This window comes from Microcaecilia unicolor, chromosome 2, assembly GCF_901765095.1.
Source record: "Microcaecilia unicolor chromosome 2, aMicUni1.1, whole genome shotgun sequence".
Lineage (NCBI taxonomy): Eukaryota > Metazoa > Chordata > Amphibia > Gymnophiona > Siphonopidae > Microcaecilia > Microcaecilia unicolor.
Genome location: NC_044032.1, coordinates 1,780,099 through 1,799,703, shown reverse-complemented (window position 1 = coordinate 1,799,703; position 19,605 = coordinate 1,780,099). Strand labels below are relative to the sequence as shown.

Here is a 19,605-nt window from a genome sequence, read left to right as displayed (position 1 = left end):
AAGTACTGTTTCAGGAAGTATAGTGCAGCAAGATAAAAGGAACAGAGTCTAGAGTTAGCAGTGGAGGAGAAGGGTACAGATAAGAGAGATTTACCCAATGAATGGAGGCTTTCACTGTCTCTGACTGGGCCCCACTTTCCTGGCTAAGCCAACTAGCTGTGCTTCATTAATGTGGCCTAGTGAGATAGTACACTGAGAAAACTCGGGCATATATTATCCACTACCTCACCGGGAGTTAGACAGAAAATAAGGGTAACTAATTTAAGGAAAAATTAGTCATGAAGTCAGAAAAGGGTGCATGAAAATGATCTCACACTCTTCTCTGAGCCAGCTTTCTAGTCAACTAAAGAAATTTCAAATTTGTCTGGTAATACTTTGCAACTTAAATTGCCCCAATGTTTAGCAACCATCCACTTCAAAAAAACAAAAATATTCACTTGACTTCCAAATTTTGAAACTCTTTGAACACTTAGTGGAGCTTTGGCCTCCCACTGAGAAAATCTGACCCATTACCATAGGTTGCCAATTTGAACTCAAGCGCCAATGGTGTAGGATTATCCAGGGTCGCTCATGCCCCTCAGAGAGACCCATAGTAGGAGATTGGGGAATCGAAGGAGAATGGGGGAATCATGATGTAATGGGGCAATTTGACAAATTGAAGAGTAGCAAATCTCCTGGACCGGATGGTATTCATCTCAGAGTACTGATAGAATTGAAAAATGAACTTGCGGAACTATTGTTAGTCATATGTAATTTATCTTTAAAATCAAGCGTGGTACCGGAAGATTGGAAGTTGACCAATGTAACACTGATTTTTAAAAAAGGTTCCAGAGGAGATCCTGTAAATTATAGACCGGTGAGCCTGATGTCGGTGCTGGGCAAAATGGTAGAGACTATTATAAAGAACAAAATTACAGAGCATATTCAAAAGAATGGATTAATGAGACAAAGCCTACATGGATTTAGTGAAGGGAAATCTTGCCTCACTGATCTATAACATTTCTTTGAAGGGGTGAACAAACATGTGGATAAAGGTGAGCCGGTCGATATTGTGTATCTGGATTTTCAAAAGGTGTTTGACAAAGTACCTCATGAAAGACTCCAGAAGAAATTGGAGAGTCGTGGGATAGGAAGTAGTGTCCTATTGTGGGTTAAAAACTAGTTAAAAGATAGAAAATAGAGTAGGGTTAAATGGTCAGTATTCTCAACGGAGAAGAGTAGTTAGTGGGGTTCCCCAGGGGTCTGTGCTGGGACCGCTGCTTTTTAACATATTTATAAGTGACCCAGTGGCATAGCCAGACCTGACATTTTGAGTGGGCCCAGGGCTAATATGGGTGGGCACTGTGTATATTGGTATGAGTAGTGTTTCTTGGGATACTATAAAATAATGCCTTAGAATGCACTTGATGATGGATTTCTAAGTAGTCTGCCCAACAGCTGCCCTGCATCAATATAAACCATATACATACTTAATGGAAAAATAAATATAGTTAAATATAGCTACATTAAGTCTACTATAATGGCAAACATCTCAATGCACATGACAGGATTCTGCAATATAATTACAGCAATATATACTTCAAACTTTGCAAACTTTAACACCAATTCCAATAACAATACCTTTACAAAGGCAGCAGTGAATATACACAACAGCACTACGCATCCCATTGGAAAAGTCAGACAAGTCACTCATAGATCCCCACACAAACCACATACCAGCATACTCAGTCAAATGAAGAACACAGACCAACCCTCATCAATTACAGAATAAAGGACCAAAATTTAGAAAGTGTCTTGTAACCTGACATCAGCCCTTCCCTTCCCTAACCCCCCTCCCATCCATCCCTATAGCCCGTCATCAGCTTTTCCCTTCCCTACCCCCCCAACCGTAGCCCAGCATCAGCTTTTCCCTTCCCTACCCCCCCCATCCATCCCCGTAGACTGCCATCAGCCCTTCCTTTCCTTCCCAACACCTTCATCCATCCTCATCGCCCAGTATCAGCCCTTCCCTTCTCCACAATCCATCCCATAGCTAGGCATCAGCCCAACCCCACCCTTCCTTCTAGCATAGCGTCAGCCCTGTCCTACCCCCACCCATCCCCCCATGGCCTGGCATCTCCTCTCCCTGTCCCCCCACCCTTAAGGACACCAGCATTAAATATAAGACCTTTTTTGATTGGGTTTTTTTTTAATGTTCTGGGCACTGCAGACCCACCTCCACCCAGAAACCCACCTACATTAAATTAAACATTAAAAAAAAAAATTTAACCTTTGTACTGCAGAGATCATCCCTACCCTACATGTGTAAAAAAAAATGCCATTTACATGTATAAATTGTCATGTAAAAGCAGGGCCGTGCCAATGCAGTAAGCGGGGTAAGCAAGGCAGTGGGGCGCGGGTAAGCAAGGCAGGGGGGCACCTGCCTTCGAGGGGCGCTGCTGCCCTGCGGTCCCTGCCTTCCACTCACTTGCAAAATCTTTTACCTGAAGTTGAGATCACCTCTGCCCTCCTTTTCATGGCAAACCGGAAGTGATAGCAAGGCAGCAGTATTCACAGGCAGGCAGGCTCTTCAAGTTATTTGAAAAAATGCAACCAAATTGCTATATATGCTGTGGTTTGGGGCTAACTCCTCACTCAGGGTGAGCTTCAGAGCTTGAACAGCATTCAAATTAAAGAGAACCTGAAATTTTAAAAGTGCTAAAAATAAGTTTTAAAAGTATTTGTATTAAATCTAATTGCAAAATTCAGGTGCTGGGAGTCTGTACTTGGTTGTCATATGCTCAGATTTGTTTAAATCATATGCAAATTAGTCCGTTTTTGGGAGGTTCTCATTTGCATATTTATGAATAAAAAATGATGGAAGTGTTTACAGCCTTAATGTTAGGGCATGGCTCTGATCAAAAGTGTGAAGTTTGATCCAAAAACGAAGGGTTTATCTAGTGTTTTTGACTAAAAAATTCCCATTACAGTGTCTGTATGTTAATCTGCATTCAAAAAGAGCTCTCTGATTGGATGATCAGCTTCTGTTAGAAATCTGCCAGGAAGGGAACAGAGTGAGACAGCAACTGACTGTGGGTTTGGCCAAGAGAGACATGCAGCTGTGAGTTCCTGTGTGTGTTGACTGAAATTATAAAAGAGTGCCTGATTATGTGGTAAATGAGAAAATATGAATGAAAAGAGGTTGGTGGAGATTGAAGTTTGAGGTTTCTCTAGTGAAAAGGGATCTGAATATTTCAGGATTACTTGAAGTTTATGAAGAATAGAAAAGGGTGAATTTCAGTTTAAGAGTGTTTAAATCCTATAAGCTATATAAAAGCTAGGTAGATTTAAGTGACTGTAAGCAAGGAAACCTTAATATTTGATCTGAAATAAATATTTGATCTGAGATAGTTGATCAGAGACAAATGTTTGATCTGAATTATATCCTTTGGTGCAAAGGAGATTAGAAAAAGAATCTTTGGAAACTAAGAGGACTTTGCTCACATTTTGAATTAGCATTCCTATTTTGAGTTGGAAATCTGTGAAGTGTTATGAAAATACATTTTGCTTTAATGAAATTGCTAAACTTTAGAGTCAGAGACTTATCAATGAGGGATACATACAGTGCTATTTTTTCCTGAGGTCTGGCTTACTTGCCTGCTCCCTTCTGTTCCTGCTCTGCTAGACTGAGGGAGGGGGGCGCCAACTGATAGTCTGCAGGGGGGCACCAGAGACCCTAGGCACGGCCCTGTGTAAAAGTACTGATTTCAGAAGATATGTTGCTTGTACTGAACAGATTTGAAGAAGCATGCTCTAGGCATGGTTTGGGCAAAAGTTAAAACTACACATGTGTTTCCTATTTTGCAATGGAACTAACCATATAGTTCAAAATATTTCCCTGTCTGCATTTACACCTCCTCCGAGTCACCCTTGGGTAATTTCTTGCTTGGACATGGGGTATGAAGGTGTGATTGAGGGAGGAATTATTCCGTGTTAAAAACTACCTAAAAAGCCCCCAAAACATTTTGGAGCTTGGTTTCTTGCTTGGCTCTTCTTGGGCGTGCAGTTTTGTTTACCCATCATGACCAGTTTATAAAGAAATGCTGATCACAGTGACTATTCTTTTCCAGCTTACTGCCCTGTGTAAAATTGGGCTTCATAGCTATCAGATATAAAATAGTTTTGTTGTCCCTGGCTTGGTTTCTGGCTCTGGGTCCTTTGTTCCTCATTCTCTAGTATGCTTTTATCTTTCTAGTGTCTTCTTTTCTATTTTAGTTCTCTCTCTCTCTCTCTCTCTCTCTCTCTCTCTCTCTCTCTTTCCTTGAGAGTGACTACTTTAATACTTTCTCTTCTTTTTTCCTTATCTCTGCTCACTTCTCTTGCTTCTTTCCTTTTTCTACTTGTCTCTTCTTTCGGCCTGCCTTTCCATATTCCTTCTCTATTCTCCATTTTTTTCTTCCTGCCCTTCCACATTATTTTCCTAGATTCTATCCCCACCCAGAAGCTCACCGGCACCACCAGCCAGCATTACACTGACTTCACTACACATTAAACGGTTTTTTTTTTAACTCTTTTTTTTTTTTCCTGTGCAGCTGGGCTTCAGTGCTGGGCAGGTGGTGCAGAGAGCTCAGCACTCGCTGTGCTGTGTGCTCCGCTCCATGGTGTGGGGCCACAGGGGAGTGCTGAATAGGCCTGGGGTGGGGGGGAGGCAACAGCGACACTGACAGCAGCCAGCACAGAACATCTCCCATTCAGCTCAACTGCGGCGCTGTGATGTGCACGCACTGGGGGGTGGGGAACAAAGAGCAAGGCAAAGCAGCACAGAACTGGACGGGGAGCAAGGAGGGCACTGAACTATGACGTGCAGCTGCAGCGCAACCGCTACAATGACCTGCCTACAACTTCCGTATCGGGAGGAGGAGGACTGGAGAGCCGCTGGCTGTCTGGGTGGGCCTGAGCCGAGATTGGTTGGGCCTGGGCCCACCCAGGCCCACCCGTAGCTAAGTCCCTGAAGTGACCTAGAGATGGGAGTAACTAGTGAGGTAATTAAATTTGCTGATGACACAAAGTTACTCAAAGTTGTTAAATTGCGGGAGGATTGTGAAAAATTACAAGAGGACCTTACGAGACTGGGCGTCTAAATGGCAGATGACGTTTAATGTGAGCAAGTGAAAAGTGATGCATGTTGGAAAGAGGAACCCAAACTATAGCTACGTAATGCAAGGTTCCACATTAGGAGTCACTGACCAAGAATGGGATCTAGGCATCGTTGTTGATACGTTGAAACCCTCTGCTCACTGTGATGCGGCGGCTAAGAAAGCAAATAGAATGTTAGATATTTTTAGGAAAGGAATGGAAAACAAAAATGAAGACGTTACAATTCCTTTGTATCGCTCCATGGTGCGACCGCACCTCGAATATTGTGTTCAATTCTGGTTGCTGCATCTCAAAAAAGATGGAATTAGAAAACACACAGAGAAGGGCGACGAAAATGATACAGGGGATGGGATGATTTCTCTATGAGGAAAGGCTAAAGTGGCTAGGGCTCTTCAGCTTGGAGAAAAGATGGCTGAGGGGAGATATATAATGAGTGAAGTGGAACAGGTAGAAGTGAATCGTTTGTTTAGTCTTTCTAAAAATACTAGGAGTAGGGGGCATGCAATAAAGCTACAAAGTAGTACATTTAAAACGAATCAGAGAAAAGTTTTCTTCACTCAATATATAATTAAACTCTGGAATTCATTGCCAGAGAATGTGGGAAAGGTGGTTAGCTTAGCAGGGTTTAAAAAAGGTTTTGACGGCTTCCTAAAGGAAAAGTCCATAGACCATTATTAATTTGACTTGGGGAAAATCCACTGCTTATTTTTGGGATAAGCAGTATAAAATGTTTTGTACGTTTTTTGGGATCTTGCCAGGTATTTGTGACCTGGATTGGCCACTGTTGGAAACAGGATGCTGGACTTGATGGACCTTTGGTCTGTCCCAGTGTGGCAATACTTATGATGCTTATATCGGTGGGATTGAGGGCTGGGGATTTTTAAAAAATCTGTACAGGCCATGGTAATTGCATCGCCTATAGCTTGAATACATCCTTATTGTAGACAATGCAGTTATCATATGGAAGCTGAAGGGTAGATGCTGGCGACAGCCCTAGCAGTTACCACACAGGTTTTGCAGTTATTATACATTAATTTTGGGAACTAATGTACTGTGACTGCAAAGGATGCTTTAGTAAACAGGCCCCTAAAGATTCTACCGTGATATAGTTAAGGGATGGGAAATGGAAAGGGGATGGGATCTGATATACTGCCTTTCTGTGATTGCAATTAAAGCAGTTTACATATTATAAATAGGAACTTATTTTGTACCAGGGGCAATGGAGGGTTAAGTGACTTGCCCAGATTCACAAGGAGCTGCAGTGGGAATTGAACCCGGACCCCCTGGATCTCAGGCCATTGCACTAACCATTAGGTAAAACAGACCCTCTTACATGAATGGAAAGCCTGCTCTCCTAAGAATTAAGGGTGGGTGGGAGTATAACAAGCAGCACAGAGTTAAAAAGAGCAAAGCAGATTAAATCAGCAAGAAATTGTCTGACAATATATCCAAAATGCTTAACAGACTATTAAGCAATTAGCAAAGCAAGAAATGCACTCAGCTTGCTATCTGCCTTTAGTCTTGCTGTGAATTTTCCAACCCAGTCTGTGTCCAAATTTGAAAAGTGCACTGCAGTGGCGTAGCCACAGGTGGGCCTGGATGGGCCGAGGCCCACCCAGTTAGGGCTCAGGCCCACCCAACAGTAGCACATGATTAGCTGTAACTGTTGGGGATCCCAAGCTCCACCAGCTGAAGACTTCCCCCTGATGGTAACAAAAACTCTGCTCTCCACGATACTGGCAACTGCGCATGCTCAGTTTCAACGCATGCCTGCTGCAGACTGCCAAGGTGGACAGAACCACTTTCCTGCCAGCTGAAATATATTTTTGATGTATGTGTGTGTGTGGGGGGGGGGGGGGAGCAGTTGGTGCCCACCCACTTGTTGCCTAGGCCCACCCAAAATCTATTGTCTGGCTACGCCCCTGGTGCACTGCAAAACAAGTCTGAACTAATAGGTTGAATAATTAACCTTTCCCTAACTACGTCTCTAAAACAAAAAGGTTTAACAACAAGACTAGCAATGAAGCTGGGTAAAGAGACAGAAATAGCACAAGATCTGCTTCTCGTTGGACTAGATAAAAATTTAAAAACCCACCTGAACACGTGACTCCAAGGAAGTGCTCTGGACCTTCACAATGATTGTTCAGCTTCCGTATTTGTGCGCACTGGGAAAGCCGATGCTCGTAACCTCTGCAGGTGACAGTCTCGCGCCACAATGGTGTTGAGGTGTTCCCGAGATGGGATCTTCTTAGAACATCAACAGCAGATCCACATCCCAGCTCTCTACACAGTACCACAGCAGGTTGGATGTCCCGACCTTCAAAACAAATTGCTATCCAGGAATCTTTTATAAAAACTTCCACCTGTCCAACACACGGACTCTCACTGCCCACAAGTCTGGTATTAAAAGCGAGATCTGAAAGACACAAAAACAGCAGCCAACTTTTGTAATCTGTCCTGTGAACCAAGGGTTTTTCATGTCATCCCAGGCTGACCGAACAGGCTCAGCCAGTTCTGGTTTTGCTCCATTACATGAAGCGAGTTGCAGTTCTCATTATCTTAGGGAAATCAATGCAAGACTAGGAACTATAACCCCATGCATGCAATTACATAGTAACATAACATAGTAAATGACGGCAGATAAAGACCTGTGCGGTCCATCCAGTCTGCCCAACAAGAGAAACTCATTTACATGGTATGTGATACTTTATACCCGAGTTTGATTTGTCCTTGCATAAACCGTAGAAGTCTGACCAGCACTGTTCTTGTACTAAGTTCTGAAGCTAACGTTGATGCCCCTTAAAATTTACACTCCAGCCCATCCTTATCTACTCAGTCATGATCAGGGCGTAGACTGTAGAAGTTTCAGCGTGCTTGTCTGACATTGCTGCCTGGATGTCTCAACGCCACCTGAAATTAAATATGACCAAAACCGAGCTTCTCATTTTGCCCCCCAAACCCACCTCCCCGCTCCCCCCGTTTTCTATTTCTGTTGATGGCTCTCTCATTCTCCCTGTCTCCTCAGCTCGAAACCTTGGGGTCATCTTTGACTCTTCTCTCTCCTTCTCTGCTCATATCCAGCAGACCGCCAAGACCTGTCGTTTCTTTCTTTACAACATCCGTAAAATCCGCCCCTTTCTTTCCGAGCACTCTACCAAAACCCTCATCCACACCCTTGTCACCTCTCGTTTAGACTACTGCAATCTGCTTCTTGCTGGCCTCCCACTTAGTCACCTCTCCCCTCTCCAGTCGGTTCAAAACTCTGCTGCCCGTCTCATCTTCCGCCAGGGTCGCTTTACTCATACTACCCCTCTCCTCAAGACCCTTCACTGGCTCCCTATCCGTTTTCGCATCCTGTTCAAACTTCTTCTACTAACCTATAAATGTATTCACTCTGCTGCTCCCCAGTATCTCTCCACACTCGTCCTTCCCTACACCCCTTCCCGTGCACTCCGCTCCATGGATAAATCCTTCTTATCTGTTCCCTTCTCCACTACTGCCAACTCCAGACTTCGCGCCTTCTATCTCGCTGCACCCTACGCCTGGAATAAACTTCCTGAGCCCCTACGTCTTGCCCCATCCTTGGCCACCTTTAAATCTAGACTGAAAACCCACCTCTTTAACATTGCTTTTGACTCGTAACCACTTGTGACCACTCGCCTCCACCTACCCTCCTCTCTTCCTTCCCGTTCACATTAATTGATTTGATTTGCTTACTTTATTTATTTTTTGTCTATTAGATTGTAAGCTCTTTGAGCAGGGACTGTCTTTCTTCTATGTTTGTACAGCGCTGCGTATGCCTTGTAGCGCTATAGAAATGCTAAATAGTAGTAGTAGTAGTAGTAGAAGTCTGCCCAGCACTGTTCTCGTACTAAAAGTTCTGAAGATTCTGGAATGCTAAAGAGTTACAAGATTCTGGAATCCCAATTAGTAGCAACATTCCATGTAATCTTCTCTTGTGAGTTGTTAAATTTGGATGAAAATTATAAATAAAATATTTAAAAAAAACATTCCATGTAGAACCCCAAAGAGTAACGTGGAGGGACATAATCAAACGGGGACGCCCATCTCTAAGGGTGCCCATCTCTAAGGACGGCGCCACGAAGGGGCGGGGAAACCCGTATTATTGAAACAAGATGGGCGTCCAACTTTCATTTTGATAATACGGTCGGGGACGCCCAAATCTCAACATTTAGGTTGACCTTAGAGATGGGCGGCCTCGGTTTTCGGCGATAATGGAAACCAAAGACGTCCATCTCAAAAACGTCCAAATCCAAACCCTTTGGTCGTGGGAGGAGCCAGCATTCGTAGTGCACTGATCCCCCTCACATGCCAGGACATCAACCGGGCACCCTAGGGGGCACTGCAGTGGACTTCACAAATTGCTCCCAGGTGCATAGCTCCCTTACCTGAGCCCCCCAACCGCCCCCCCCCCCCACAGGTCCGCCTGCCTACAGTACACTGCACCCACTACAACTGCTCCAGGGACCTGTATACTGCTGCGATGGACCTGAGTATGGCATTTGAGGCTGGCATAGAGGTTGGCAAAAAAGTATTTTTAAACTTGTTTTTTATGGTGGGAGGGGGTTAGTGACCACTGGGGGAGTAAGGGGAGGCCATCTCCAATTCCCTCCGGTGGTCATCTGTTCAGGTCGGGCACCTTTTTGAGGCTTGGTCGCAAGAAAAAATGGACCAAGTAAAGTCAGCCAAGTGCTCTTCAGGGATGCCCTTCTTTTTTCCATTATCAGCCTAGGACGCCCATCTCCTAATCACGCCCCAGTCCCGCCTTTGCTACCCTGCCGACATGCCCCCGTGAACTTTGGTCTTCCCTGCGATGGAAAGCCGTCGAGGGTGTCAAAAAATCAGCTTTCAATTATGCCGATTTGGGCGGCCTTGCGATTTGTGTCGAAAGATGGGCGCCCTTCTCTTTCGAAAATAAGCGTAATAGTAACATAGTAAATGACGACAGATAAAGATCTGTTCGGTCCATCCAGTCTGTCCAACAAGATAAACTCATTTACATGGTATGTGATACTTTATATGTATACCCGAGTTTGATTTGTCCTTGCCATTCTCAGGGCACAGACCGTAGAAGTCTGCCCAGCACTCTTCTTGTACTAAAAGTTCTGAAGCTAATCTCGAAGCCCCTTAAAATTTACACTCCAGCCCATTCATATCTGTTCAGTCACGATCAGGGTGTAGACCGTAGAAGTCTGCCCAGCACCAGTTTCGCTTCCCAATTACTGGCGTCACCACCCAATCTCCGCTAAGATTCCATGGATCCATTCCTTCTAAACAGGATTCCTTTGTGTTTATCCCATGCATGTTTGAATTCCATTACCATTTTCATCTCCACCACCTCTAGCGGAAGGGCATTCCACGTATCCACCAACCTCTCCGTGAAAAAATACTTCATGACATTACTCCTGAGTCTGCCCCCCTTCAACCTCAATTATGTCCTCTAGTTCTACCACCTTCCATCTCCGAAAAAGGTTCATTTGCAGATTAACACCCCTGTTTCTCCTTTTCTCCAAGGTATACATGTTCAGGTCAGCAAGTCTCTCCTCGTACGGTTTGCAACGCAAATCCCATACCATTTTTGTAGCTTTTCTTTGCACCGCTTCCAGTCTTTTTACATCTTTAGCAAGATATAGCCTCCAAAACTGAACACAATACTCCAAGTAGGGCTTCACCAACGACTTGTATAGGGGCATCAACACTTCCTTTCTTCTGCTGGTTATACCTCTCTCTGTACAGCCTAGCATCCTTCTGGCCACGGCCTTTGCAACAGCTGACAGTAATGTGCTCGTGAAATTCCCCTCATTTAAATAATCTTCATTATTCTTATTACCATCACCCAATTTTTCGGAATGTTTTGTTCTCTTTGAGGGAGAAAAGGCGGAACAGCATCAACACAGGATAACACTGCAGCCATAAGATAAGTGAATATAGTAGAAATAGAGGAAGTCCTCTGTTACTAAATAATATGCAAAGTTGTGAGAATTAAAGGAGGGAGGAAGGGCAGCAGTGCTATGATGTCTGATATACACCATTACTAGGAAAAGTCATTTCCGTTGTAACAGGTGATAACTGAGCACTGCACATTTAAAATATTTTATTTTAAGTAAATAATCACACATAAAGTTTATTATATGAAAAGAGCAAATAAACAAAGACCAAAAAAGGGTTTCAATGTGATACTGAGAAATAAGTAAATGTGAAACCAGAACGAACATTTAACCCAGAATAAAATAGTATTAAATTTTAACTGCCAGACCCTCAACCATTCTTCTAATGTTCGGAGATCCCTTCTCATTGTTTCGACTCCCTCCAGGGTATCCAATTGAGCAAACCAAGAACTGGATTTGTTTATTCTGAAAAAGTAAATTTTATTATGTTTTATGAAATCTAAATGTACTTATCTTTTCAGTGTTGTCTGTCCTTTCTTCTGTCTGTGACACTATCACAAGCAGGAAGACGGAAAGAAAGGAAAGAAACACAGAAGCCAACAAAAGGAGGAGAACAAAGGCTGCTCGAATGCCTTGATTCCACCAAGAAATGAATGAACTAGCACAAATGAGCAATGTTGGGCATGCCGATACTGGGTTACAATTCTCTTCTATAACGGATCCTAGCTACCTAGGTTCTTTTATAGAATGGGCCCACTACCAGGCAGACTCAGGGCCCCTGTTGTAGGCTGGTGGTGAGTCCAGGCTGTTACCAGGAGACTAGGCCCCACTTGCATATGAAGAGCAGTAGCCATCAGTGACCAAAGAGAGAGCTGTAGAAGAGGAAGGAGTAAAGACAATGGATAAAGACAAAACATGCGCTACTTAAACATCCCACCCACACCCAAACATACCGCTTCTTCCATCCCCAGTCTCATGGAATTTATTACGGTATTTATAGAAGGTGGGCTTTCATAACTGAATGGGTTGGTGGAGTGGATTAGTGGGGCTGTAGGTTCTCATTGTAGGCCTTGTTGAAGAAATATGTCTTCAGAGATTTGCGAAAGGTAGTTGTTTCGTCAATTATTTTCAGATCTGTAGGTAATGCATTCCATAACTGCGTGCTCATGTAAGAGAAGGTGGTGGCGTGCAACAGCTTGTATTTTAGTCCTTTACAGCTGGGGAAGTGTAGGTTGAGAAATTTGCGAGATGATCTTTTGGCGTTTCTGGGAGGTAGGTCCACGAGGTTTAGCATGTAGGTTGGGGCGTCTGTGTGAATGATTTTGTGTACAATCGTGCAGATCTTGAATGCAATGCGTTCCTTAAGTTGGAGCCAGTGGAGTTTCTCTCTTAAGGGTTTTGCACTTTCATATTTAGTTTTTCCATATATGAGTCTGGCGGCCGTATTCTGGGCAGTCTGGAGTTTTTTAATAGTCTGTTCTTTGCAGCCAGCGTACAGTGCGTTGCAGTAATCCAGATGGCTTATTACCATTGACTATATCAATGTACGGAAGATGTATTGATAGCGGGGATGGGACGACTTCCCTATGAAGAAAGACTAAGGAGGCTAGGGCTTTTCAGTTTGGAGAAGAGACGGCTGAGGGGAGACATGATAGAGGCGTATAAAATAATGAGTGGAGTGGAACAGGTGGATGTGAAGCGTCTGTTCACGCTTTCCAAAAATACTAGGACTAGGGGGCATGCGATGAAACTACATTTTCTTCACCCAACGCATAATTAAACTCTGGAATTCGTTGCCGGAGAATGTGGTGAAGGCGGTTAGCTTGGCAGAGTTTAAAAAGGGGTTAGACGGTTTCCTAAAGGACAAGTCCATAAACCACTACTAAATTGACTTGGGAAAAATCCACAATTCCGGGAATAACATGTATAGAATGTTTGTACGTTTGGGAAGCTTGCCAGGTGCCCTTGGCCTGGATTGGCCGCTGTCGTGGACAGGATGCTGGGCTCGATGGACCCTTGGTCTTTTCCCAGTGTGGCATTACTTATGTACTTATGTATCTCGGGAAGAAAGGCTTTACTCTTTGAGTTTCCACATGGAGTAGAACATCTTTTTTGTAGTGTTTTTCATGTGGGTATCAAGAGTGAGGTTTCGATCAATGGTGGCTCCAAGAATTTTCAAGTTTTAGTCCTCTGATATTTTCAGTTCTAAACAGTTTTGGGTAAGTATTTGTACCCATCGAAGTAAAGCTCAGCAAATAAAGAAAGTGATCCACAGCAGATTCCGCTAATCCCCAATGCAGGCATAGCGTAATTAGAGAAGGTTCAAAGAAGAGCGACCTAAATAATAAAGGGGATGGAACTCCTTTCGTATGAGGAAAGGCTAAAGAGGTTAGGGCTCTTCAGCTTGGAAAAAAGATGGATGAGGGGAAATATGATTGAAGTCTACAAAATCCTGAGTGGTGTACAATGAGTAGAAGTAAATCGATTTTTTACTTGTTCCAAAAGTACAAAGACTAGGGGACACATGAGGAAGTTTACATGGAAATACTTTTAAAACAAATAGGAGGAAATATTTTTTCACTCAACAAATAGTTAAACTCTGGAACTCTTTGACGAAGGATGTGGTAACAGTGGTTAGCGTATCTGGGTTTGAAAAAGGTTTGGACAAATTCCTGGAGGAAAAGTCCATAGTCTGCTATTGAGACAGACATGGGAAGCAAGTGCTTGCCCTGGGATTTGTAGTATAGAATGTTGCTACGATTGGGTTTCTGCCAGGTACTTCTGACCGCTTGGCCCCTGTTTGGAAAACAGGATACTGGGCTAGATGGACCATTGGTCTGACCCAGTATGGCTATTCTTGTTTTCTTATGTTCTAGTTTTGACAGCCCCTCAAGAACACAGTCTTCTGAAAATTTGTACGTTTGGGAAGCTTGCCAGGTGCCCTTGGCCTGGATTGGCCGCTGTCGTGGACAGGATGCTGGGCTCGATGGACCCTTGGTGTTTTCCCAGTGTGGCATTACTTATGTACTTATGTCCTCTACTTGGCTCACTTTTATTACATAGAGCAGTGATTTAACCTATTGTGATGTCATAGTGGCTCATTCCACCAATAAGAGCCAACCTCATTAGTGATGTCACAATGGCTTGATTGTATAGAATGTTTGTACGTTTGGGAAGCTTGCCAGGTGCCCTTGCAGGGCCGTGCTAACACGGTAAGCGAGGTAAGCGCCGCAGGGGGGCGCCTGCCTTCAAGGGCGCCGCGCTTACCCCGCTTACCATGTTAGCACTAGACTCCCGACGAAATCTGCTGCCGCCGCTGCTGTTGACCTATGCTGAGCCACTGCTGCCGCCGGCGCCGCTTCTTCCCACAGCCAGCAAAAGAAGAAAAAGAAGCGCGGGGCCGCCCGCAGCAGCCTTCAGACATGCTCTGCCGGTTCTCTGCCCCCTGACGTCAATTTCCTGTTTCGGAGCAGAGGATCGGCAGAGCCGACAGCGCATGTCTGAAGGCTGCTGCGGCCCCGCGCTGCTTTTTCTTCTTATGCTAGCGCCTTCCTCTGCCAGGTAGTGCCCCTCTGACACGATTTCCAGAGATTTGGACCAGCTACCGTAAAACACAAGGGTCTGGTGGTGTCAGGTAAATCAGTTTTTGCAGTGTAAAATGTATTGTTTCATTTGTTTAGCATTTAGGTTCCATTAGTGGTAATTCCTAACAGAATCATTGCAATGGACAGCGATTAAAGGAAGGTGGGAGTGGTGACTGATGGATGTTGTAACTGATTTTGAAGGTTTTGAATGAGAACTGCAGTGAAAAAAAATGCTTGCTGCTGGTAATGGATGAGTGGAGCTCAACCTTACAGAAGGATGGAACTGTCAGAAGTCCTTGGGCAGCAGACTGCAGGGCCCTTGCAGGAGAAAGGGAACCAACAGACTAGCTAAGAAAGAGGGCAGGCCCGAAGATTAAGAGAATATTAAGTTTAAAAGAGATCCTATAAGATATTGGGAGCATATGTTCTGAAATCAAAAGAGGGGTAACGTGATCAAATTTCCTACAGGCATGTAGAAGCTTAACTACAGTGTATTGGATTTGCAAAATGCTGGAAGGAGGGGGCAGAATGAGGGAAGATGCTGGTAGGGAGGGAAAGAGGATAGACACTGGAAGGATGGGGTGAGAGAGACATGCTGAATGGAAAAGGGTTAAGATAGAGGGAGACAATGGACGGAAGGATTGGGAGAGGGTAGTGGGTGGAAGGATGGAGAGAGAAAGAGGGATGACACTGGATGGAAGGGTAGGAGAGAAACAGGGACGGTGCTGGACATGGATGGAGGGGAGGGAAGTATATGCACATGGATGGAGGGGAGTGAGGAGAAATGCTGGATATGGATGGAGGGAAAACTGCTGAATTTAAGAGCTGGATCGGGACAATGAAGGATAGGGACAGGGCTACAGATGGTAGGCAGTACGCATAAGGACACAGGAGGATGATGGACATGGTGAGAGAAAAAATATCAAATGGAAAGAAGACACTGCATAAAACAGAAGACACTGGGACCAAAGCGAATAGAAAAACTGAATAATCAGACAACAAAGGTAGAAAAAAGTATTTTATTCAGAATTTATTAATTGGAATATGTCAGCTTTTGGAAATGTGCATCTGTGATATTTTGCATGTAAGTTTCAATTTTTCTAGTATTGCTGCATGCTGAGTCTGTATTTTGCGTTCATATCTGTTGTGTCATGTGTTTTCATGTGCGATCAAGGTGCAGTATTCTGCTAGCGTGTAGCATTTTCAGCCCTTTTTGGTGTTGGTTTTTTTTTTTTTTTTTTGTTTCACTAGGTTGTGTACTCGTGTTTTAGAGCCCGGTGTAATTACAGTTCTGCCTTTTCACGCATAAGGTTGTAGCTCGTCCTATCCTTGGAATTAGTGCTGTTATGGTTTGGTGAGGTTATGAGTGTGTTTTTGCACAAGTTTGTGTATAGTGTTTTGCAGGGGGGCGCCAACTGATAGTCTGCAGGGGGGCGCCAGAGACCCTAGGCACGGCCCTGTGCCCTTGGCCTGGATTGGCCGCTGTCGTGGACAGGATGCTGGGCTCGATGGACCCTAGTCTTTTCCCAGTATGGCATTACTTATGTACTTATGTAAAATAGTTCAGGGTTTACCACATCTCCATTCATATTTGTGTTTGTCTTCGGTGGTCCTACTCTCAATCCTTCATCTGTTAACACCAAACAGAAATATTTGTTAAGCAATTCCACCTGATAAGCTTCAGTGTATTCCACTCCTTCAACTTTGAGTCTCACAATACCACTTTTACACTTCCTTGTATCACTAGCATATGTAAAGAAATGTCTTATCCCCCCCCCCCCCCCCACCCCATTTCATCATATTGGCTATTGTTAATTCCATTTGCATTGTTGCTTTTCTTGGCTTTTCCAGATATTGTTGCCCGTCTTCCTCTTTCTGAGATGTCTTGTAGTTCATGAAGGGTAACCTATTTTTCCTTACCTTTTCAGCTGCTACTTTTGAGAAACAAAGTGGCCTTCTGTTCCTTTTCCTGTTATTTATTTTCCTTACAAAAAGGTTTGTTGCCCTTACAATAACTCCGTTCAGTTTTAGCCACTGCTTTCCTGCTTCTTCCAGATGTCCCACCCAGTTAACAGTTCCTTGAGGTAATTCTCCATCTAAAAAGTCTAGAACCTTCACTTTTGAATGAATCCTTTTCACGCGTGTCTTCATATTGAACCGCACCATCTGGTGATTTATTTGTAGCATTTGTATCCTACATTTTCCCACCAATTTGCAGGCTCAATGTGGCTTACATTTGCCGTAATGGTGGTTGCCATTTCCGGATAACAGAATTACAAATGGTATTGCGTTAAGGTGCATACATACATGGTAACAAACATGGAACATAACATATATGGAACAGATCATGGTAGATATATACACCATATGCATACATACATGGTAAAGAAGAATAAATTATGATATTGCATGAAGGTTCCTGAGTAATAAATTGGATTGTAACATACATTAGGTCATCGACTATAGAGAGACCCTATTCAACATAAGGTTTAGAGAGGTATTGCTTGATCAATGATAGCAAAGAGGTTAATCAGCCATGTGATAAGGGTTCGGTTTTGTATAGATCGTGTATAGTATTATTATTTAGTATTTAAGATGGATGCTTATGGTATGCCTTCCTGAAAAGATCTGTTTTCAGTAGCCTTCGGAAGATGGTTAGGTCTTGCGTTGTTTTTATGGCCTTTGGTAACGCGTTCCATAGCTGCGTGCAGATGTATGAGAAAGTAGTCGCATACGTGGATTTATATTTTAGCCCTTTGCAGTTAGGGTAATGGAGATTGAGGAATGTGCGTGATGATCTTTTTGCATTCCTAATAGGCAAGTCTATAAGGTCTGACATGTAGGTCGGAGCTTCTCCGTGAACAATTTTGTGGACCAGGGTGCAAACTTTGAATGCAATACGTTCTTTTAGTGGGAGCCAGTGTAGTTTTTCTCTTAGGGGTCTGGCGCTTTCGTATTTCACTTTCCCAAATATGAGTCTGGCTGCTGTGTTTTGAGCGGTTTGAAGCTTCTTAATGATTTGTTCTTTGCATCTGGCATAAATGGCATTGCAGTAATCTAGATGACTGAGCATCATTGATTGTACTGGGCTGCGGAATACTTCCCTTGGGAAGAAAGGTTTAATTCTTTTAAGTTTCCACATTGAGTGAACGTTTTCTTTGCTGTATTTTTCGCATGATCTTCGAATGTGAGATTTCGGTCAATTGTGACTCCCAGAATTTTCAGGCTGTCTGAGACCAGAAGGGTGTAGTCTGAGGTGTTTATGGTATTGGGTTTGTTTGTGTTGTATTGTGAGGACAGGATTAGACATTGTGTTTTTTCTGTGTTTAGCTTTAGTTGGAATGCGTCCGCCCATGAGTTCATTATTTGGAGGCTGTGTGTGATTTCATTTGTGATTTCAGTTATGTCTTGTTTGAACGGGATGTATATCGTGACATCGTCTGCATAGATGTACGGGTTGAGTCCTTGGTTGAATAGCGATTTGGCTAAAGGTGTCATCATTAAGTTAAAAAGAGTTGGTGAGAGCGGTGATCCTTGTGGTACTCTGCATTCGGGTTTCCATGGTGTTGACGTTTTTGAGTTAGAAATCACTTGATAAGTTCTTGCTGTTAAGAACCCTTTAAACCATCTTAGTACGTTTCCTCCGATCCCGAAGTAGTCTAGGATGTTCGAGAGTATTTGGTGGCTGACCATGTCGAACATGCTGGACATATCGAATTGTAGGAGTAGCACATTATTTCCAGTTGCAATTAGTTGTTTAAATTTGGTTATGAGAGTGGTTAGCACTGTTTCAGTACTATGGTTGGATCGAAATCCTGACTGTGAATCATGTAGTATTGTGGATTTGTTTAGGTAATTGGTGATCTGTTTTGGTTACCATACTTTCCATTAGTTTTACTATCAGGGGGATGGATGCTACTGGTTGATAGTTGGTTGTGTCATTTAGTTTTTTCTTTAAGTCTTTGGGTATAGGTGTAAGTAATATATTTCCTTTGTCCTTGGGGAAAAGTCCATGTTGTAGCATGTAGTTATTAGGCTACTGGGGCAAATATCCAGTTTGGAGTGGGTTTTGGAGAATTTGTTGAGTGCTTGAGTTATGGTTTCTTCGGTTAGCAGGTCAAAGTCATTTCAAGTTCGATCTGCTGGGTATTCACCAGGAGTAGGGTCCAGGCAATCCATAAATTTTTCGTGATCAGTGGTGTTGAGTGGTAATGTGGATCGAAGTTTTATAATTTTCTCATTGAAGTATTTGGCAAATTGATCTGCCGATGGGATGTCTGTGCTGGCTGTGGTAACCGGTGTGGTGTCTATTAATTTATTCATGAGTTGGTAGAGTTTATGTGCGTCTTTGTAGTCTGGTCTTATTTTGGTTTTGTAGTATTCTCTTTTGGTTTGTCTTATTGTATATTTGTATTTTCTTTGCATTTGTTTCCAATCTTTAAGTGTCTGTTCATTTTTCATTTTTTGCCATGCGCGTTCAAGTCTCCTGACTTGTGTTTTTAATTTTTTCAGTTCTTTGTTGAACCAAGTTATTGAGCTGTGTCTTCGTGTGGTTCTTGTTTGTAGTGGTGCAGTTTCGTCTAGTATGCTCCTGCATCTGCCGTCCCAATTTTGGAGATATTGTTTGGAGTCTGTCTGTGCTGACCATTCGTTTTTGTAGATCTGTTGCCAGAAAATAACAGGATCGATCTTACCTCTAGTGGTGTATGTTGTGCTTTCTTGTTTGGGGTGTGTGTCTTTTTTCCGCCATTGTAGGGCTACATTTAATTTATGGTGGTCTGACCATGGTATGGCTTTCCATATTGTATCTGTTAGTATAAGGTTTGAGTCTAAGGATAGTTTGTGTGTAAGGAGGTCAATTGTGTGACCTTTAACATGTGTAGCTTCTTTCTCATTCTCACGGATGCTTCTCATTGTGTATGGTCGGTAGATGGATGCTCCTTTACTCCTCGGAATGGGAATCACTGACCACTTCT

The 19,605-nt window shown here is 43.3% G+C and overlaps 1 protein-coding gene across 1 annotated transcript in view; it reads right to left on the bottom strand.

Annotated features, from left to right (window-relative positions):
- Positions 1 to 19,605, bottom strand: part of LOC115462750 (deleted in malignant brain tumors 1 protein-like) — a 128,890-nt gene that overhangs the window by 60,493 nt on the left and 48,792 nt on the right. Inside the window, exon 4 of the mRNA XM_030192732.1 lies at positions 7,232 to 7,552. Within this exon, the coding sequence (XP_030048592.1) occupies positions 7,232 to 7,552 (321 nt within the window). The remainder of the gene's footprint in view (positions 1 to 7,231; positions 7,553 to 19,605) is intronic.